This window comes from Pleurodeles waltl, chromosome 3_1 (genome assembly GCF_031143425.1).
Source record: "Pleurodeles waltl isolate 20211129_DDA chromosome 3_1, aPleWal1.hap1.20221129, whole genome shotgun sequence".
NCBI classification, from domain to species: domain Eukaryota; kingdom Metazoa; phylum Chordata; class Amphibia; order Caudata; family Salamandridae; genus Pleurodeles; species Pleurodeles waltl.
In genome coordinates, this window is record NC_090440.1 from 434706413 (window position 1) to 434727873 (window position 21461).

Consider the following 21461-nt stretch of genomic DNA (forward strand, 5'->3'; position numbering starts at 1 on the left):
TTTTTAAATTTTAAATGTAAAGTAATATTTAAGTACAGTGTGTAAGTCCAATCCCGTGCAGTGCAGGCCTCTGGATGTGTGCAGCAGGAAGTTGGCTGCAGGGCCAGGCCCTGCAGGCAACCGATTGCATGCAGCTAGCCCCATGATAGGCACAACCTTCAGCTGTGCTTTTTTTTTCTAAATTGTGTAGCAGATTTGTGCCACAAATTTAAAAACCCAACATTTTTGGCCCCCAGTGGGGTCCCTCTTCCTACCCTGCCTCCTTGTTTCTTTTGTTTGTTTTTTTGTTACCACTTTCTGGGTGAGGTGGTGGCAGCCAATTTCGATTGGGATTTATAGAGCCTCTATGTTCCTAGATACAATGTTTTTGAGTTGCTTTAAAACTACTAAACAAACTTACACCAAAACAAGAAAGGCAGTCTTTCTGGACCTAGATCTAGCTTTCTGGTAAATGTGGTGTAAATCTGTTCAGAATTTATCAATATAGACCAAGGCACACCAAAAAATAGTCCGGCATGACCTCATTGATTGTTCATAGATTCTCTTTGCCCTAGACGGCCTAATCTCTGTTTCACACAGCAATTGCGAACACGTACTTTGTCCTGCACTATTGACGTTTTGACAGATGTTCTATTACACATTAGCCTTGATAAAGTCAATGTGACAAACGTGTCAGCTGTAAGCTGTATTTTGGATCTATTTCTTCTTGACAAGAATAAAACTTCTTCACCAACTATGTGGCTTTGGACTTCCAGTTGTTTTCCACTTGGATTAACTATGCCGGACTAATTTTCGGTGTGTCCTGGTATATATTGATAAATGTTACTAATGGCTACCTCAGTCAGTATCTACAACACTCTTGGTGGTTGGGTGTTACACCAGGCTGGCACCCAGTGATACAGGACTCTATCCCTGAACACAATATACACATTTGATCGGATGTGCGAGCTCATGGTATTCACCACCCTTTGTTTGTTGTATTAATATGTAAATCTGTTCAGCAGTTTAGGCTCAAGCTGTGTCTAAAGTTCCTATGGTTATATGAATGGGGGAAAAGTGTTTTGGGTCCCCCCTTTTTCTCAGCCCCCGCTTGACGGATCACCCAAGAGCTACTTTCCATGCGCAAATTTATATATATAAATATATATATATATATATGATCTATCTGAAGGTGAGTTGCATTGCTCAACCCTAGCTACAGATGATACCACCTTCAAGTGATGCTTCTAGAGGCACCAGATATAGGGAAACGTGCAATGGAGTTCCTATATAAACATGGACCTTCAGAGTCTTAATTAGTAATACTGCATGAAAGAGTGTTAATGCACTGTGACCATGCCTTCTTTATAGTGCCTCCTCTTGCAATTTACATCACAATGCATCATATGCCTCCTAAATCTACAAAATCTAATTTTAATGACTTTTCCTGCTCTGTTGCATGTGTTCATCTTGTTTTAAACCAGGTCTTCGTCCATGGGGATGACTTGGAGTCGTTCTACCAAGACATTGATGCGGACATCTTGCCAGCAGATTTTGGAGGCAATCTGCCAAAGTATGATGGAAGGAAGACTGCAGAGAAACTGTTTGGATCACAGACCGAAGACACTGCTCTCTAAACCAATATTTCCTGTTACCACCCTGTCTCTCTTATCCTTCATCATAATAGGATGCATGTTCAAAATGTATATTACTGTGTTTAGCGTTACCATAGTTTGTTTCATAACCATGGATAAAATTGATTACTTACCGCAAATAACAATTTGATCTGTGCCCAAATTTTCATAAGCGACCGCGGTGCAAAGTGTGTTTAGAAATGTGCATTCGATTGGAATCTAATCCCAAAGACGTAGAATGGATTGGGATTCTAGTTCGGAATTTATTTTTCGTGCCCCATAAAAAAATGAAAAGGGCGATGCAGGAGTACGCAAGCCAGCCCAGCCCCACCACTGTCAACTTATTGCTTCAGCCACAAAGTTCCTTCCTCATTGGCTTCCCAAAAAAACCTGAAGATTGCAATTCTACGTGCGGTGGCATAGCTGTGCATACATTATACGGCATCTTTAAAAGGGTATAATTTAAGGCAATGATCTGGAAGCAGATTTTAATAAAATGCGTGCACACAGTACTCTTGATAATCAGAGTTTCATTGGTAATGTGTCACTGCGAATGTATATTCTTTTGAAATTACTATAAATGAAGCGCTCCACTGGAACACATTTTAAATATGGAAGAAATCTCATCCTCAAACTATGAACCGCAAAATGATGACGGAGCAGTGGGTACTACTGCGTTCCAAAGGGAAGTTTGCTATTTTTTCCATTCGGTTACATACTTCATTTACTTGGATTGGTTCAGGGTGATAATCTCCTAGAGCATGTGGGATATTGCATGCGGGTATAAGCATGGGATCACACTACAAACTGGTATATAATTATTACTCAAGTCATTCTGTGTTTCCCAGAACTTAATAAGCCAGATCTATCAGGTATGTACTGTTACCAGAAGTAACCCTAACCAGCGCAAACTGTGGATTTGGTTTTTATTTTCTAGTGCAATTTTTTTTGTTAGAAAGTTGCCCTTAAGGAGCAAAGGGTAGCTCAATGAGCTTTTTTGTGCTAATTTGCGTCAAGGGGGAGTCCCATGGAACCACCCATACTTAGGTACAAAACCCTATCTACTCACATTTGAAGAAAAGGGCTTTGTGCCCAAAATGTTCGCCTGTTAAAGGCAGCCGTAAAGTGGGGGAAAACAATTTAAACACCAAACCTTTCACTGTTTACATATGTGCTGTGATCTGTACTAAACAACACATATTCAGCATTGGAAAAGTTTAAACTATATAAGCATAGCTTTTTGTTATAGATATGATGCTGTCCTGCGGTTTCCTTTTCACACAGAGTTGCTGTCCTGCATTGCATGACTTTGCCCCATTGCTCATTTGTAAATGTAGGCACGAGTTGTACCTAAGTGTTCTCTGGTGTTATGCTTCTGCCAGTGTTTCTTTAGATCCAGAGCCCCCACAAGGCATTCTTGTAACGGTTCCCAAAACCAACCTGACCAGGAGCCTCAGTGACAAATAGTATCAGTGCCCTAAGATCTGATGTAGCGTGGGGCAGACCTCAAACTAGTTCCTGCAAATTGGACAGTGGTTGGTTGAAACCTGCCCGGAACCTTGCAATGTAACTGATTTATCAGTGAGTCTCACTGCAAAACGGATATTGACAGGAAGTTGCAATACTTTCGGCCTCATGAAAATGAATGTGGCAGGAGGCATTTTGTGACTTTGAGTGACGTCTGCATACACCGGGAAAGCGGCCTGCAAGGGACCCCAGAACTCCAAATCCTACATCCACAATTATTCATTTGGTACATTTGTTTTAAAGCCGACCATCGCCCTTACACTCTCACTACACCCACTCTTGTAGGTCGATACCGCAACCCTCAATATATTATGCATGGTTGCTTTTCCCATGTGTAACAACAGATTACTAATAACTGGACTTTGCTTTAATGAGATATTTTTCATGGGGATTGGGGAACATAATATATTAAGAATTACCCTTCACTAAGCAATTTAACACCGCAACCAAGAAAGTATTTTCCACCTCCGTGGGATAACTCGCTTAATGCAGACTCACAACTGAATTGCTCTTGTCCTACAGTGTCACCTTCACACATTGAATCCTGCAAAGGGGTGTATGGTGGCTGCCTGCACAGATCACAAAACAATGCCACCAAAGTTATTCTTATGTTGAAAAGATCTGCTTATACTACACTTGCACTGAAGTCAGCCCAATTGCTGTCAACCAAAGTATTCAATATTCATCTCTAAACCTACTCCTCTAAGCCATAAAATCTTGAACGGCCTTACTATGAAACATCATTAATAAACTGCCAAAGTAGATGTTAGAGCCAGAGATTCACTACTTTGAGGTACAACTACATCTATGGCCAGAACAACCAGAAGGTAACTTATGAACGTATTTAACCACCACGATCTGTACGTTTTATCTTAAAATAGTTTTACCAATCAATGTGTGGGTATTCAGAGAGCACACATGTAGCCAGAGAACGGCAGAGCCCTAAGCCTGGAGGTGAGCTCAGATATGATTTGGGATTGTTTAAAATGGCGCACAATATTTGTGGTTGGTGGTGATGTTTCCTGAAGAGATGAGTCTTCTTATACCTTTTTGAATCTGCAGTAGGCTTCAGTAGATTCAGATGTTTACCAGGATGTAATTACATATCATGTGCCTTTTTTATCTTTTTTGCAGTTTTTATTTCTAGTTTGGTGACACCTTGGCTTCATGTCTGATGGTATCTACCTGAGGTGGATATATTCCTGGCCAGATATGTAGTGGTGGTTGTTGTTTGTGACCTTTGAGATTATGTAGATGTCTTGATTAGTTACAAAAACTAAGGGCCGTATTTATAGGCCCCTAGCGCCACAGGAGCGCCACTTTTAGTGATGCTCCTGTGGCGCTAAGGACAGCGCTGTATCTACAAGGTGGCGTTAAGCCACTTTTTATGGCTGAACGCCACCTTGTAAATACAGCCCCTTCCCACACAGCACTGTGCGTGGAAGGGGCGTGCAATGGGTGTTGCTGTGGGCGTGCCACAGCAACACCCATTGCATTTTGACGCTGCTTCAGATTTATGAAATCTCGTCAACCTGAGGCAGCGCCAAAATCAGGTGGCATTAGCAGGGTGCAACGAAGAGGAATACTTTTCTTCCTCCTCGTTTTTTGCTTTTTCTATATGTGCTGCATTCTGACGCACGCATAGAAAAAGCAAAATACCAGAAATTGTTTATATGCCGGAAGGTGTCCCTTCCTGCACATAAACAATCATCTGAAAATGATGCTTTGGCCATTCTGTGCGTGCTGCATTTCTAAAGTGACGCAGCGTGGTGCTGCCAATTTTGGTGCAGCACTGCGCTGCACCACTTTTCCATAAATCTGGCACTAACTTCTTCAAGCCTTTGATGAGGCATACATCAGTATAATGCAGCATAAGGGACGTCCTTAAGAGGGGCACATTTGGTGTTGGTGAGACCATTGAGCTGGCTGTTGCCTCCTTCAAGATGTGAGAAGACAACGTCAAGGAGTGTCTTCCTAAAGTGTCTTTTTAAGGCGATTTCAGGGAGAAAAGATTTCACTCTTTTCAGGAGAGAAACTGGCCCCACCTTCGACATTGTGTTCTTTGAAGGAGAGGCCTTTGCCAAGGGTGATTTTGCTTTGAATGTCAGCTTGGAGATGAAGATGACCAGAATTATTTAAGAGAACCAGGCTTAAAATGTTATTTTTGTTACTTTTAATAAACAGGAAGAATCATTTCTTGGTCAAGCTGAATTTTAAGTACATACATTCCATTCCATTATGTATGAAATCAAATCAGGATTTAAGTTGCTGAACGTCATGATTAATGGCAATTTTCAAAAAGAGCTGCATGTTTTTAGCATATTGGTGTATATTGATGCTGCTGACAGTTACGCAGGATCCTAGAAGTTCAGTTTGCAGTTTGATGATATGTGATAAGATGGACCTCTGGAGGATGGGTGCTACCTGGGATCTAGAAATTGCTGTCTCCATAAATCTGTGGTGCTTGGCCCTGTAGCAGGAGAATGACTGGAAGGCAGGGGCAGAAAAAACAATGTGGATCAGTGGTTGGCTACCGACTGTGACACAAACTATGGAGAGTTTGAGTTGTTTCAGGAGACACAGATCATTTTGGTCAGTAACCAGGAGGGCATTGCTGATTACCAGAAGGCTAGCATTGTCTGTGCTGCAGTGTGATTTCAAGGAGAATGGTGGTCCTCGGGGAGGGTGTTCTTAATGATTAAGGTTTTGGAGTTTAATCCATACTGTTTTCTCAATTATTTTTCTGATTAACTGAACGAAGCAATAACTTGCTAGCATGCCTGTGCTACAAATGGCTTTGTCAGCGGGGGAAGCATTTTTCTATTCTGAGGTCATCTGGGAAGGTGTGTTAATTGAGGGAGGTGTTGACAATATTGAGCAGAGGTGTGAAGGAATTTCAGTTGGTGGATTTCATGATGAATACAGGTAGAATGTCATTTTCTTAAGTGAGTGTCTTGAAGGAGTTAATGTTGGCAAGGTCAATGTGTATAAGGGGACTAAAGGCTGGCATTTTAGGGTCATGTAAAGAGGGGTTGGAGGCAGGATTGGATTTCAACATGGCAATAGTGATGTAAGTTCCAATCTTGCTTGTCTTTTTGGTGAACACCAGACTGATAATATTGCCCTTGTCAATTGGCTGAAGCATTTGGGGGTCTTGTTGCAGAGTTTGACTATTTTGGTGTCTTGAGTGTTTAGTGCTTAGATGCTTTGCAGACTTTGTTGATAGTCATTCCTTTAAAGTGGCATTGCTTGAGATGAGAATGAGAATGAGATGTTTTTAAGTCCTCAGTGGCTCTGGTCCATTTCCATTTCTTTTCTTGTCTGTCTATGGTAAACTAGTTTCAAGTGAGCTCTTCAGAGTACAATGGAATCAGCAGTTTGGATTTAGAGGGTTGTTTCCAAAGGTGTGTTTGTATCTAAATTATTTTTCAAGACAGTGGTTGAACATTGTGGAGGTGTTGATGTCTGTTATTGGCTAATTGGTGTCAGAGAGCATGTTGAGTAGCACTTGAAGTGAATTCTTAGGGAAGTCTTTGAAGAAGCATTTTCTTGTTTTGGATTGGAGGAGAGTTGGTTATAATAATGGTGTTGACTTTTGAATCAGTAGTTCAATGATGTGCTGTGTGATGTTCAGGGTGCCAGAGAAATCTTTATTTTATGTGGTGTGTGAGTCTCCCAAGAGTTGTGTGCTTCTGAAAGATGTGGGATGGATATTTTTGAGGAAGGCAGTCATGAAGGTCTCGGATTTCTTTGATGAAGTTCTTGTTGATTCCATGAGAATAGGATGAAGGTGTTTGACATAGTGAGAGTAGAAAATGGCAGGTGTAGTGCTTGAATGTCTTCAGCTTGTAATGTTGCTCTGTCGATGGAGCAGTACCATGTGGACATGTGGATGCAAATAGCTTGCATGTGGTTTACACAATGGATATTGTAGCCTACAGAGGGAGTTAATCTGAGATGTGTGTGAACATTAGTAGGAGCCATGCCTGTTATGAAGAGTGCATCCAGACAGTGCTGTGTGATGATATTTGAAATATTGGTGAAGTAGGACTGCGGAGTCTGCATTTCATTGATTTGATTGCTGAATTTATATGACACAATGTGCACCTTCTTGGTGATGAGCATTGTTAGACTGGCATCATTAGCTTGGTCTTCCCTTATGTTTTGCCTCTACTTCCCAGGTTGTTTCTGTGTGCTGGACTCTGCTTTTGCTGTTTTGTTTGCTCTGGACACTTTACCACTGCTGGCCAGTGCAAAAGTGTAAGTGTTCCCTCTATTAATTATATGTGTACATTGGTGTATCAATGATTGGCATATTTGATTTACTAGTGAGTCCCTAGTAAAGTGCACTAGAAGTTCCCAGGGCATGTAAATCAAATGCTCCTAGTGGCCTGCAGCACTGGCTGTGCCACCCACATTAATAGCCCTGTAAACACGGCTCAGACCTGCCACTCCAATGTCTGTGAGTGCTGTTTTAAACTGCCAATTCACCTTAGCAAGTGTACCCACTTGCCAGGCCTACACCATCCCTTTTCCTACATGTAAGGCATCCCTAAGGTTGGCCCTAGTTAGCCCGATGGGTAGGGTGCAGTGTATGTTAAAGGTGGGACATACACTTATGTGTTTTATATGTCCTGACAGTGAAATACTGGCAGATTCGGTTTTCACTGTTGCAAGGCCTATCCCTCTCATGGATTAACCTGGGGGCTGCCTTTAAGTATGATTAAAGCGCAGTTTCCCTTTGGGAGCAGATAGACATATGGAGTTTGGGGTCTTAGAACTCACAATTTAAAAATATATCTTTTAGTGAAGTTGGTTTTTAGATTGTGTGTTTGAAAACGTCACTTTTAGAAAGTAGGCATATTCTTGCTTAAACCATTCTGTGACTGCTTGTTTGTGGATTCCCTGTCTGGTTCAGTTTGACAGTTGGGCTGGTTGCTCCTCTCCTCTAGACAGTGACACAAAGAGAGCTGGCAGTCTCCACTGTCCTGATGTGTGTCTGGGGCCTTGGCAAAGCAAAACACAAATGATGGACGGAATGCGGAACCAATCAAACATTCACCCCCAGTCGCAGATCTGGGTTTAATCCATCGTTCTTTTGCTCATCTTGCCACCCCAGTTTAGACCCAGCCATATGCAAATCAGTCTTGGCCCTGTTCCTCATGAGAACAGTCCAGCCCGAACTGCCAGGCCAGGTCCTCCCTGGACCGGAAACAAGCATCCTGGGACCAGTTTCAGGGTTTCACCCTTCATCAGCCAGGCTAGCTTGAATCCAGAGGCATAGTGAGCCCGGGACCCACGTCTGGGCATACCCGGCACACTTATGGCGGCAAAAGCAAAGCAAAACACAAATGATGGACGGAATGCGAAATCAATCAAACATTCACCCCCAGTCACAGATCTGGGTTTAATCCATCGTTCTTTTGCTCACCATGCCACCCCAGTTTAGACCCAGCCATATGCAAATTAGTCTTGACCCTCTACCTCATGAGAACTGTCCAGCCCGAACTGCCAGGCCAGGTCCTCCCTGAACCGGAAACAAGCATCCTGGGACCTGTTTCAGGGTTTCACCCTTCATCAACCAGGCTAGCTTGAATCCAGTGGCATAGTGAGCCCGGGACACACGTCTGGGCATACCCGGCGCACTTATGGCGGCAAAGCAAAACACAAATGATGAACGGAATGCGGAACCAATCAAACATTCATCCCCAGTCACAGATCTGGATTTAATCTATCGTTCTTTTGCTCACCATGCCACCCCAGTTTAGACCCAGCCATATGCAAATCAGTCTTGACCCTGTTCCTCATGAGAACAGTCCAGCCCGAACTGCCAGGCCAGGTCCTCCCTGGACCGGAAACAAGCATCCTGGGACCAGTTTCAGGGTTTCACCCTTCATCAGCCAGGCTAGCTTGAATCCAGTGGCATAGTGAGCCCGGGACCCACGACTGGGCATACCGGGCGCACTTACGGCGGCAAAAGCAAAGCAAGGCAGGATCTTGAAAACAACAGAGACTTCTCTTTGAAGTAGGCCTACTTCAAACGTACAAGGGGGTATAGGAAGAGCACCCAAAACTGCTGAAAATCAGATTATTTCTGGAACCAGGAGGAACCTCTGCCCAGGAGAAGAGCTGAGAAGCTGGAGGAGGAGTACTGCCCTTTTGCCTGTGACCGTGCTTTGCTGGGTTGGCCTGCAGTAGCTGCTTCTGCCTGAGAGAGGACAAAGGCTGACTTTTGTGTGACTTCCCACTGGTGAAGAATCTCCAAGAGCTTGAACTGAGCTTGCCTCCTGATGTAGAAGTCTCAGGGACAACAAAGACTTCTGTCTGCCAGCACTTGGGCTTTCTGCTGAGAGTCCTGCCTGCCAAGTGGTGCCCTAGCCTGTCTCTGGGCCCTTGAAAGGTGCAGCTGGTGGAAAAGGACAGAAATCCACACAAAGACCGCTGTTCAGGGAAACTTTAGATGAATCACCCGCCTTGCGGCTGAGAAACGACGCGCCGCTGGCCTCGCAGCTAAACTCGATGCTCCACCTGCATCGCGGCGGGGAGATCGATGCAACGCAGCTGGAAAAATGACATGCCACACCCGCAGCGGCTGCTGTTAATGATGCAAGTCCCCATGCAGTGCGGTTTCCTGACACCTTGTGACCGGATTTTAACACAACATCAATGGGCACGGAAAATCAACGCAAAGCCTGCCCGGACCCAAGGTGCCTGTCCGAAATCGACACATCACTCTCTTGTGGGAGAGAAAAAACGATGCACGCCGACCCGACAGGATGAGGAATGACACACGGTCTCACTTACGAATGAGAAATTGAGGCATCGCTGGCCTTTTTTGACACACACTCGCCCGGGTGGCTTTATTTTGACACTAACCAGGTACTTTTGTGCAATAACAGCATTCTCACTGTTTTCTAAAGGATTTAAGACTCTTCTTCTTTTTAAATTCATAACTTGACTTGTGTATGTTGGATTTTTATCATTTGAGTCTTGTTATGTTTAAATAAATATTACATATTTTTCTAAACCTGTGTTGTGTCCTTTTGTGGTGGGTTCACTGGGTTACTGTCTGTGTTGGTACAAATACTTTACACCTTGCTTCTGAAGTTAAGCCAGCCTGCTTGTGCCAAGCTACCAAGGCGATGAGCGATGGTTAACTGAGGATGATTCTCCTTTACCCTGACTAGAGCGAGGGTCTTTGCTTGGACAGGGGGTAACCTGACTGCCAACCAAAGACCCCATTTCTAACAAGCATGAGTTGAAGGATTTGTTTTGCTGAGAGCAGGTGCATGGTAGTGAAGGGTAAGTGAATGAGATTCTTATTGTTTGCTGTCTGGATTTTGACTGCATGGTCTGGGTGTAGGTGTGCATGTTTACTAGGCATTGTGTGTGTATATGAGGCATATGGTATGGAAGGCGTAGCTGAGGGGGGGGGACGCTCTCACCTTCTGCCCTTTCTGTCCCTAACAGGTACAAACAGGCAACATCCTTATCTTCATTCATCCTTTACTAGGGATGAAAAGGCAGTTGGACACCATGAAAGTTCAACAGTAGTTGTTGACAGGGGCCATTGGTAGCATAGCATGTGATCTGGATACCATGAATCATTGAAAGACTCTTCTTCTAAGTGCAATAGGGCTGACAGGAATTGAAAGGAAGACATTCTTGTTACTTTCAGGAGAGACATCTTCACTGTGGTTTGCAGTTTCGTCCGAGTCCTATTTTCCTGTCACTATATGCGGATGACAACTTCTATTTATTAACTATCCAGCTGAGAATATGGCTCCTCTTATAGAAGAGGTCATCAGGTTCAGAGATTTCTCTGGGCTCAGTATTAATTGGAACAAAACCGAACTTCTTCCGCTCACAGACACCACAATGTGATTTACTGGTGCCTACCAACTGAAATGGTGTACAGGAACCGTCCATTACTTGGGTATCTGGCTACACAGGAATGAAAAACAGGTTATCTGCTTGAACTGTGGCCCGGTAATAAACCAACTTACAACACAGTCTGAGGGATGGTGTTGACTCCCATTATCCATGGCTGGTCGTATAGCTATTATCAAAATGGTTGTTCAGGTCTGGGCGAGTCACAGGCCCATGGTGGGCTGGAACACTCTAGTACTACCCTACGATAAGGGTGGTTTTGGGGTCTCTCATTTCCAACTCTACAATCTTGCTGCCCAATGTTATCATGCCTACCTTTCATTTCATCCTGACACCCGTCTCTCCTACGCTATCCTGGAGCATGACCAGGCTGATCAGGTACCACTAGCCTCCATAATCCTGGCAGGGCATCCGGTTGGACTCTATTGATATACAACCCCTCTCCACCACCAGCTGGGCATGGAAGAGGCTCCTTAGGCTGCTTGGGGGTGAACTCCTTTACTCCCCTGCTTTACCGCTCTCCAATAACTGATAGTTAGCCTCCAAGCAGGACAAATTGGTCGAACAAACTCTGACACGCCATGAACTTCACACATTTGGTGACCTTTTCCCTCGTGGCCATGCCTTGTCTCACAGAGATGACAACCTGTTTGCAAACGCCTACGAGCCCAGATCCTCTTCTACCCCTTGGCCCCTGACAAAGTCCCCCCCCCCATGATGTTGATGACAGACCCTGAGGTCAGGCGTTTAATGTTCAAACTGTATCACACTTTGTTAGCATTACTGCCCTCTCATGGTGCCACGCTCAGGAAGATATGGGGACGCAAGTTAGACCGAGCACAGTCGGATAAAACATGACTCTTTTGTTGTACTCAAACTAAACTTATATCTCTCAGTCGCAGACATAATTTGCTACACTACAAATTTCTATGTCATGTTTACTCTTCACCTAGCGCATTGGCCAAATGTGGTCAAACCAGGTCTTCCAACTGCCCTAAATGCAAAACCAAGTCACATGACTTGGAATTGCAGCTTTATTGGCACCTACTGGTGGTCAATATTCACACAGCTTTCCACATTGATTGGGACAAATTTAGCCCCTGACCCATTACTGGCCCTTCTGGTATACATTGCCAGCGTTCTTCAAGGGGTACACAGATTTACTGCTACAGTGCTTCTGTTAGTTAAGCGAGAAATTGCCCTATGCTGGGGCAGCGAGTGATGTCTCTCCGATTCAGATTGGCTACGTAGTATTACATACTGCAATATAACAAGCAAAATCTATGTTTTGCTCCAACCTGCCCCTCCCGGCTCCATGACATATGGCAACTTCTTAGAGACTACCTACTACTGCAGGAAAATTCTAACACTGAGTAGTGGGGCCATTGATATATCAGATACGTATTGCTGATGTTCTCCAGCCTTATTCTCAAACTACATGTTATATATTGTCGCACCAGTGAGACTCTATTGCTGCTGCTCCCTGTGTTCTTTGCAGAGAAATGATGTTCACATCCTATCCATTGCCAACAATATCACTAGTGTACCTGATGAAGCTTTACTTGACTTACTGATTGCTCAAATGTTAATATCTCCATATGGGCCTCAAATGGTGATTTTATGTACTGTCAGGGCTATATGTTGAAATAAAACCATAAATAACGTTTTTTTGTTTTTTTTAAAGGAAATATATTCTCAAACTAACTCTAATTCTCTATAACATCATATTGCAATGACAGTTAATTTAATTAATTATATTTGTAATCATCCATATTTGTCCTTGCGATGACCCCAATCACCACCCTACATTTACTTAAATCAGTGTGGCGGTGGTGTACCAACAAGACATCTATGGCCACCTTGCCAGTTCCACTTCATGAGGCCCCCATTGATGTGCAAGCTGTGGGTAGGTCACAAGATTCTCAGGGCTCCACACCTTTTGTAACTATCTTCTTGTGACTTTCAGCCTTGAGTAGGGCATAAATGTATTTAAAAAACACCCATTCAGTCAAGCATTTGGACATATTGGTCTGACACCTTCCAAAACCAGTAGAATAAATGAAAGAAATCTGTTCTCTTCCATTCTCACCCAAATGTGGTACACTAAGGCTTTCTTGTGTAGGTTCAATGGAAAGAGTGGTCAAAGATCTGCTATGAATAAGCTCCCACAAAAATTGAGCAGGGGCGCCATTCATAGGCAAACCAAATTCTCCAAAAGGTATGCCTTTCTAACCCTTTAGTAGCATGAGCCAAGTCCAATACCTATTCTGATGAAGGTGATGGAGAGGTTACAAGGATCAGCAACTTCAATCAGTAATTCTTTTTAGCTGTGATGTATTTTTTTCCTGTCCACTACCGCCTAAAGGTGACAAGCAGGAAAATAAAAACAATAACCCTTTTAACAACACCCAAGAAAAATTCTCCTTGGGTGTAAGGGTTCTTAGTTATTTGTTTTTGTAAAAACAATCTGATTGGTTGACCAATGGCGCCATTGACCAAGCATTTGGTAGCTTTAGACAAACACCATGACTGCAGTTCCTCTGAATGTACAAGGATCACCATTAGGCCAGGCTTGTGGTGAACTTTAAATATGGGCCTTTACGCCTCAGGGTGGTGGATGTAATGTCATCTGCCACCCTGAAGGACAAAACTACTACCAAAGTATAAATCAGTCACTTTGTTAGTTGACAATTCTGCTACCCTGCTAAACTTATGGTTCCTTCATTCTATTTAAAGTCAGAAGTGCTGGTTTTATACTAATGGAGCTCCATCAGGGCCAGCAGGTCACTGAGGTGCTCACCCTGCCCTCTTTAGGGCAGATTAACCACACTTGTTCTCCTTCCAGGGATGACCATGGGAGGTCTGAAAGAATAGCGGTTCCAGGCAGAGAAAACACACAATGACTCTCATGTACAGGGAAAAACACTCTGCACATCGTGAACTATTAAGAAATTGTAGTTTGGCGAGTCAAGAATTTTAGTAGAGCCCTTCTCGGAATCAGAGGATCTGCTCTTTCCCAAACATCATTGGAAAGAAAAATAACTTAAGCGTTCAAATGGCAGAATAGTCACAGCTGGGGCTTGAACCAATAAAATAGCACAATCCACCAACAGGAATAAACCAAGGCACTAACCAGAGTCATCAGATTGAGTGCAGTGAGGGAAAGAAGACTGTGTACCCAAAACCCAAGGTACTACAATGCGTCTCCAAGTTTCCACTTGGACATGAAACTAAGGCATTGTAATGGCACACTGGTTGGGGGAAGCCAGGAGGTCAACTTTATAAAAAGCCAAATGGTCTCTGACCACAAACCTAGCAAAATATATAGCCTAAGAAGGCCGAAAACATGGCTGGTGGGTCTATACCCCGACAGGTGAAAGTTGAAAAGAGCAACAATAAATCTAGGAGCTGAGCAGGAATTTATCATCTTAAAAGAGAAAATAAAGAAAAGCATACCAACTGAAATTGCGAAACACCTGAAAGGAAAGCTTTATTAATTTACTATGGGTTACTAAATCTATGACTCAAGATAAGTAGAGAGGCACAAACAATGATGGGGTAACTCGCTATCCTAACCAAAGATAGAACACACAATAGCCTGTGTTCGAATTAATCAATAGATTTGACAACTGTAAGGGATAGACCAGCAAATAAACACTCAAACACTCCCATCGAGGAAGACAAGAGAGGAGGAAATGTGCAGAACAGAGACAATAAACGTTGAAACAAACACAGAGCTCCATGCATAAACCACGCCAGCCAACAAGCAATAAGTCAAAAAACTGAGCTAGGAGCCAGGCCCAGTGTGTAGGAGCAGGGAGGAGGGAAGTCAATTTAGCACAAAAAGTTTCCATACATTAAAATGTCGTGCAAAACACCTATATGCACACACCGCAAACATCAAATGACTGCTCGTTTAAATGAAACATAATAGTAAAGTCACCTATATCCACAAGGCAAGCCCAGCAAACAAAATCAGATAGATCAGTGTGCTGAAATTTTTACTTGGGCCTAGGGACGTTTTTCTGTTCCCTACTAAGCTAGGCAGGGGAGGGTCATTGGTGGGGGGCAGGTGGAGGTGTGGCGTGCAGACTGGCACTTAAAAGATTCCGGCTGCAGTACTTCCAGGAGCTCTGAAGACTGTCGATGTTACTTATGGCTTGGTCGGACATACAGTTCCTGATTTCGCAGGTTAACTTATAACAATGGTGTAACTAGCATAGATGTCAAGTGGCCAAGTCGTGTCATGATATGACACTATCAGTCGGGTCTAGCTTTATAACCAGCACATTACTAGCTGGTGTCGAGCATTACAATTTCATGTGTGTAGCTTACTAATGTAGGTTATTTCTTTGCATTCTTTTATTTTTAGCACTATGTACTCCATTATAAATCCATAGCTACAAGTACTAGAATGCAAAGAAAAAACAGTCTTGGATGAACTAGTTACTCATGGAATTTTAAAAACACTCGCCTGCTGTCAGGCTGAATAAGCTTGCTCATTCCTCTACAATATTATATCTTCATTAACACTCTGAAAACACAAACTTCCTCCAATTAGATAAAAAAGTGGATTAGTGAGTTAAAGGGGCACTTTTAAGATATGCAGTTGTCTGAAGGACTTGTTGACTTAGCCTTCCATTATTCTTATTTGGTTGAGCAACATCCGTTGTATATAGTGCTTAAAGTGAAAGCTGTGCGCTATGAAGCACTGCATGAAAAAAGTATTTGTTTCTATTAATAAACAAAATTTTAAAACGTATCCTTCAGCCAGTCCAAGTCTTCTTTAATGTACTTGCTTAGTGTTTAAAGGAACTCCATGCTCGTGTCTCACTGTAATTTTTTCAAGACCAAAATTAGGGTATTTTTGCACCTCTTGTGAGTTGTATATTGACCAAGGGGGTCCTCAAAAATTCTGGAACAGCTGTGCTTGTTAAAGCAAAGTGAGGCATTAATAGTGGGTAAAACCCAGCTGGATATAACTCAAAACTGGGTTACAGAGGGGTTGCCCATGCTAGCGCGCCTTGTCCTTAGTAAGTAAACTTTCAAGGGGATGCGTATAGGTCGATGAATCTTTTGGATCGCGTAGGGTATCATAGTCAAGTATGGCGAGTAAGAGACAGTATCAACAAATCAATCCAATCAACTTAAAATACCAGGAACTAATCTAATTAGAAAAACCACCATCACTAGTATGAAAGTTAGATCGTTTTATTCCCTATTAGTTAGAACTCTAATCACAAACCTTTATACAACAATATCATGATTTCAAATTCTTTATTAGCAACATAAGCAATGGATACTCATTATTTTTATTAATATGCAATCAACGTTAAACAAAACAATAGCAATTCATGAGATATTAAATGATTCAGCAATTTGTCTGTCAGTCTAAGTCGCCCTATGTCTCCCAAATCAGCCTACCTATCTCCAGATTAGCATCAGCATGTGGGTCTTCATGCTAAAACAATTTAGTCAAAAATCATTAATTTGGAAAATCTACCTAAAACAGAAAAATGTTTTAAAACAGCACAGTTGGTACCTAGAAAGAAAAGCATTCAGTCAGTCAGATAGATCAGCACATCGGACAGCGTCTCCTGACATCACCAACTCTTGCCCCTCCGTTCTGACCCTCCGTTCTGATTTTACCTTCATGTCATGACTTTGTATTAGGGTCTCTCAGTCCGTCCCACAATTTGCCCATTGATCAACCTTATCAGGGGTTATGACTCTAACCTATAATTTTTGTTTACCATTTGTCTACGTTATTTTGAGAGTCAAGTTCCATTAACAGGATTGGTTCTTCTGTCGATGAGAACATCATCTGGTTCTTCAGGTAACAAAATTGTTGTTCCCAGCTCTTAGTCTGTAGCTCCATTGTTCAAGTCCTGGGAAAGTACATTTAGCCTACTCTACACATAATTGTATCAATTTGTTCTGATCGTCTCCTGTCCGCTGGTGAGTTTGCAGTTTTCACTTAGCAGAGCTCATCGTTGAACTCTGTACAGTTCAAGGTTCTTTTCTCCAGTTCAAGTCTGCGGCAGCTCATCGCGTCTCCATGTTAAGCAGGCAAGGCCCAGAGCTGACTAGGCCTCTGGCTAAGCTAAGAACATTATGGCATTACAAAACATAGATTATCGTTAATTATGATATATTAATACAAAACTTTAAAACATTTCACACTATTTCGTACTGTTAGCACAGATGGTGACCACTCCCCGTGGGCACATTTTGCACATTACACGTTATTTTCACTTATTAACATCGTTTTTCTTATTAGTATGTATACAAAAATCATTAGCATATTCTCATATTAGCATATTTGCTGTAACGCCCACTAAAAGCACATTTTCCCCTTAAAAGTATTTTGTGAAATGTTGTTATAAGTAGTACATTTTTAAGAAGCTTTAGTCCTATAGCATATATTTGCACTTGCTATATTGTGGTGGCAACTCTACAAGAATTGACATAAATGTATGCTGTGTGGGGGCACAAGCCCTTATCTTCTGTCTCAACATGGGGCAACAATTATCCTAAAGCCCGTTTTTACCCTTCTTATATGTTGATCTCCCACTAACGCCTTCCATTTAATCTCAGAAACCCCACTCTGAATTTGCCCTGTAAATTGGTGAGCCTGATAATCATAAGAAAACATTATAACACAAATGTCTCAGGATAAAGGCTAACAAAGTGACAACCATTAAAAATGATACACATGTTTTAATTTGTTTTCATAGGCAAATTGCTTATAAAGTCAATTATGCGCGATCCCAAAGCCAAATCTAAATGTTTCCTTTAGACAACCTGTAAACAGTGCAACAATGATCTCCAGAATCGTCACTTTAGGAAAAGAAGGAAAGGGAGATACCTTTCTTGAGCACTTTAGCAGCGAAATGATATCCTACTGTTTTAGCCCACTACAGCCACAAAATGGGGACATTTCTGTAATTTCTTTCATTACATGGAATTAACTAATGTGGTCTTCTCATTAGAAAGTGACAAAGATTCAATCATAAGGCATTCAAACATTACACATAAACACACAGAACACATGGACATTTATTTAATATGTAAGGAAATAGAAAATGTGGCACCTATGAAAAACTCTTCTGGAGATTGCTGCAGTGAAGCCCAATGCTTTTTGGAGAGCATGGGCGGATAAAGCATCTTTTTCCACCTCACGGTGGGCACACTCCAGGCCTATTCACAACGGGTAGTTCGGAGAAGTGGGGAACATAAATTGCTAGCTGCAGAACTGCAGCTCTCCATTTGTATAGCTCTCTGCACAGCGGCTTTCTCCTGTGACATGAAGGATACATACGAGTTCTGAAGAATTGCCAGCTAAGCCTCAAAACCAACAGTAAGTCAAAGGACTGCAGTTCCACTCACAGTGTCCCTAGCCAGCTTCTCAATCCCTTCTTTGGCTAGAAGGAACGCAGGCCTAGGATTCCAGTGGTCCATCTAGTGATCAGCAAACCTGTGGCCACAAGTCACCCCTTCTACTACTCAATCCACAACCAGAGGCGCCCAGGTACCGGCAGGATGGAGATCCAGTGGGGGTATTTGGGATGTTACACCCCCCTAAAAAATGGACACTGTAATAAATGGGTGGGTACAAGTGCTTTCAGACATGTAATGTGTAATATGCTCACACTAATAAAAACACATAAACTCTCTCTCGCCTATGTGTAGAAGCCTTAACAAATGTTGATTAGTTTGAAAAAGAATGCGTTTTAAGTACACCTAACAATCCACACTCCTCTTTCCACTGCCCCTTAAACCCTGCTCATGTCCAGCTTCTCACTTAATGTGATTTAACAAGATGTTCCAGCGTGATTGTTGGGAAATCGGAAGCTCACAGCCCCCTAAATCATATTTACCAAGCTACGCCCCTGGGTATTGGACCATGAAAAAGGCACTTAGGCTGAACTGTGTAAGTATGTCAGGCTGTCACTTATAGTGGAGCATATAACAGGTATAAATCAAAGTTTACATTTGTGTTCCCATGCTCTTTCTACACAAAAATTAATATTATTGCCATTCTAGTTTCAAGCTCTATTTAAGGGCCAAGCCCAACATTCTGACAAGGGGCTTAGGGCCAGATGTAGCAAGATATGCTTTTGCGAGTCTGAAATTGCGAGTCGGTGCGACTCGCAATTTCAGACTCGCAAAAGCATATGCAGAATGGTGTCTCAGACACCTTCTGCGACTCGCTATGGGGTCGCAAAGATCCACCTGATTAATATTAATGAGGTGGGTCCCTTTTTGCGACCCCATAGCGAGTCCCTGCACTCACAGGGATGGTGGCCTTCTGAAGTCAGCAGACCTCCATGTCTGTGACTGCTTTGTCAATAAAGCAGTTTTTAAAAAAAAAATTGCAGCCTGTTTTCCTTAAAGGAAAACGAGTTGCAAAATGAAAAAAATACCGAAACCATTTGGTTTCGTTTTTCCAGAGTAGGCAGTGGTCCATTGGACCACTGCCTGCTCTGAAAAAATATTTTTGTCGACATTCACAAAGGGGAAGGGGTCCCCTGGGGACCCCTTCCCTTTTGCGAATGAGTTACCACCAGTGTGACACTGGTGGTAACTGCAAGTTGCTTTGCGACCGCATTCGCGGTCACAAAGCAAGTCTGAATTGCGATGCGAGTCGCAAATAGGAAGGGAACACCCCTTCCTATTTGCGAGTCACCGGTACCGACTCGCAATTTGGGAATGAGCATCACAGGAGGCCGTTTGCATGGCGCAAACTGCGTTTTTCGCAGTTTGCGACATGCAAACGGCTTGCTACATCTGGCCCTTATTTCTGTGACCACAAAAGATGTTGGTCGGTAGTTGCATTTTTGCTGGATTCTTCTTTTCATTCTTTTGCGTTTTTTATCGTAGGGTATTGTTGACAATTGATGTAGTAATGGTGTGCACCATTCCAGACTTGTATTACATGCGCTATTGTAAGGATAAATATAAGATACAATGAATCTGAATTGTACTCTAATGCTTCGTCAGCAGTTACGCTAACAATCTGGCAAGGATTCATTAGTCCCGGACCTATGAAAGGCATACCAGTTTTATGTTAAATGAGTATGAAAAACACATACAAATTCAGATAAATCAAACTATGTTGCTTCTGGGTGATTGGATTACAGATTACATTCTTACCGATCTCAAACTCAATGGTTTGGGTTTTATTAACTGCAATAGGATAAAAAGCTGTTTCAGACTTATCAGAAGTGGTACCTGTGACTTGCAGATGACAAAAACGTCTATAGCCGGCACCCTAGCCCGCTAAGAAGACCTGCTGCAATCAGAATCAGCAACCTGCAGGCTACACACATACATGCAGGACACATTTTAACCCAGTGAGCTGTGTTACAGCTGTCTGAAACTGTGAACAGTGGCCTATACCAGATCCCAACAGCAGGCACATTACCACTTTGAGGTGTGGTACTGAAACTTATCATCTGCACCAGATCACACACCAGTGTCAGCAGCAGACAAAATACCTAATTGAGCGGTGTTTCTGAGACTGAAACTTAAAAGCAGCAATTTACACTCCGATATCTAATGCAATCACATTACCCACTGAGCTACATTGAAACATATGAGTAACAGAATATATGCAGAGCTCTTTGCATCCCTATGTGCTCTTTGGTACTGTGAAAAGAAAAATCATACCCGTAGGGAGTCTTGCTGAAGGAGTCTGAACAGTATGAATGTGTGAGTTTCTCAAGTTCTTGCTGTTTTGTCTTACCAGAGTAGTTTGGGAGAAGACAAGTCATAGGGCAGGGGACACACACCTGAAATATGTTATGTTGTGGAGTTAAAATGTCATAGAGACTTCTTGGTGTTTCAGAGTCTGCATGGTAATCTGCAGCAGCGATAGGTGAGGTTTTGGGGGAAAGCTACAGCTATTGGTATTTTTAATTAAGATGGGCGAGATATTTCAGACTGTTGATGACACCAGAAAGATGAATCTCCTGCCTGGTTTCCATCATGGCACAACCACAGATCTAGTACATTAGTGGACATAAAAGGGATTCCCCAATATAGATGGGTAGACTTTGGTATCACTGAGTTGAGTAACAATAAACATCTATTATTCAGCACCAAGATAATCTAGGAGAATGTGTGCTTTGCAAATACATGCTATGTACAATGTGCAAACGCAGAGTTAAGTTCGTTGTGAAGCATAGCATGAATCTGGTCTATTTTAAGTTTATTTCATGATTTATTTCGTGTTTTACATTGTGCTGTATTCAGTCAGTAGAGTCCTTTTGTGACGTTTTTCGAACGGGCCCCTGTTTTAGAGCCTGACCCAAATTGGTTTCTCTACCTGCATTTAACAGAACAAACGTTTAGTTGATATACATGTATTTTGTCATGAATGTGTTTCTTTTGTGTTATGGTACACATCAATCAAATTGATAAACTTTA

The 21461-nt window shown here is 42.5% G+C and overlaps 1 protein-coding gene across 1 annotated transcript in view; it reads left to right on the top strand.

Moving 5' to 3' along the window:
* The window catches only part of RLBP1 (retinaldehyde binding protein 1), a 271954-nt gene extending 269829 nt beyond the window's left edge, over positions 1-2125 (top strand). Inside the window, exon 8 of the mRNA XM_069222704.1 lies at positions 1464-2125. Coding sequence (XP_069078805.1) covers positions 1464-1616 — 153 coding nt within the window. The 3' untranslated portion in view covers positions 1617-2125. The remainder of the gene's footprint in view (positions 1-1463) is intronic.
* The last annotated feature ends 19336 nt before the right edge of the window (positions 2126-21461 follow it).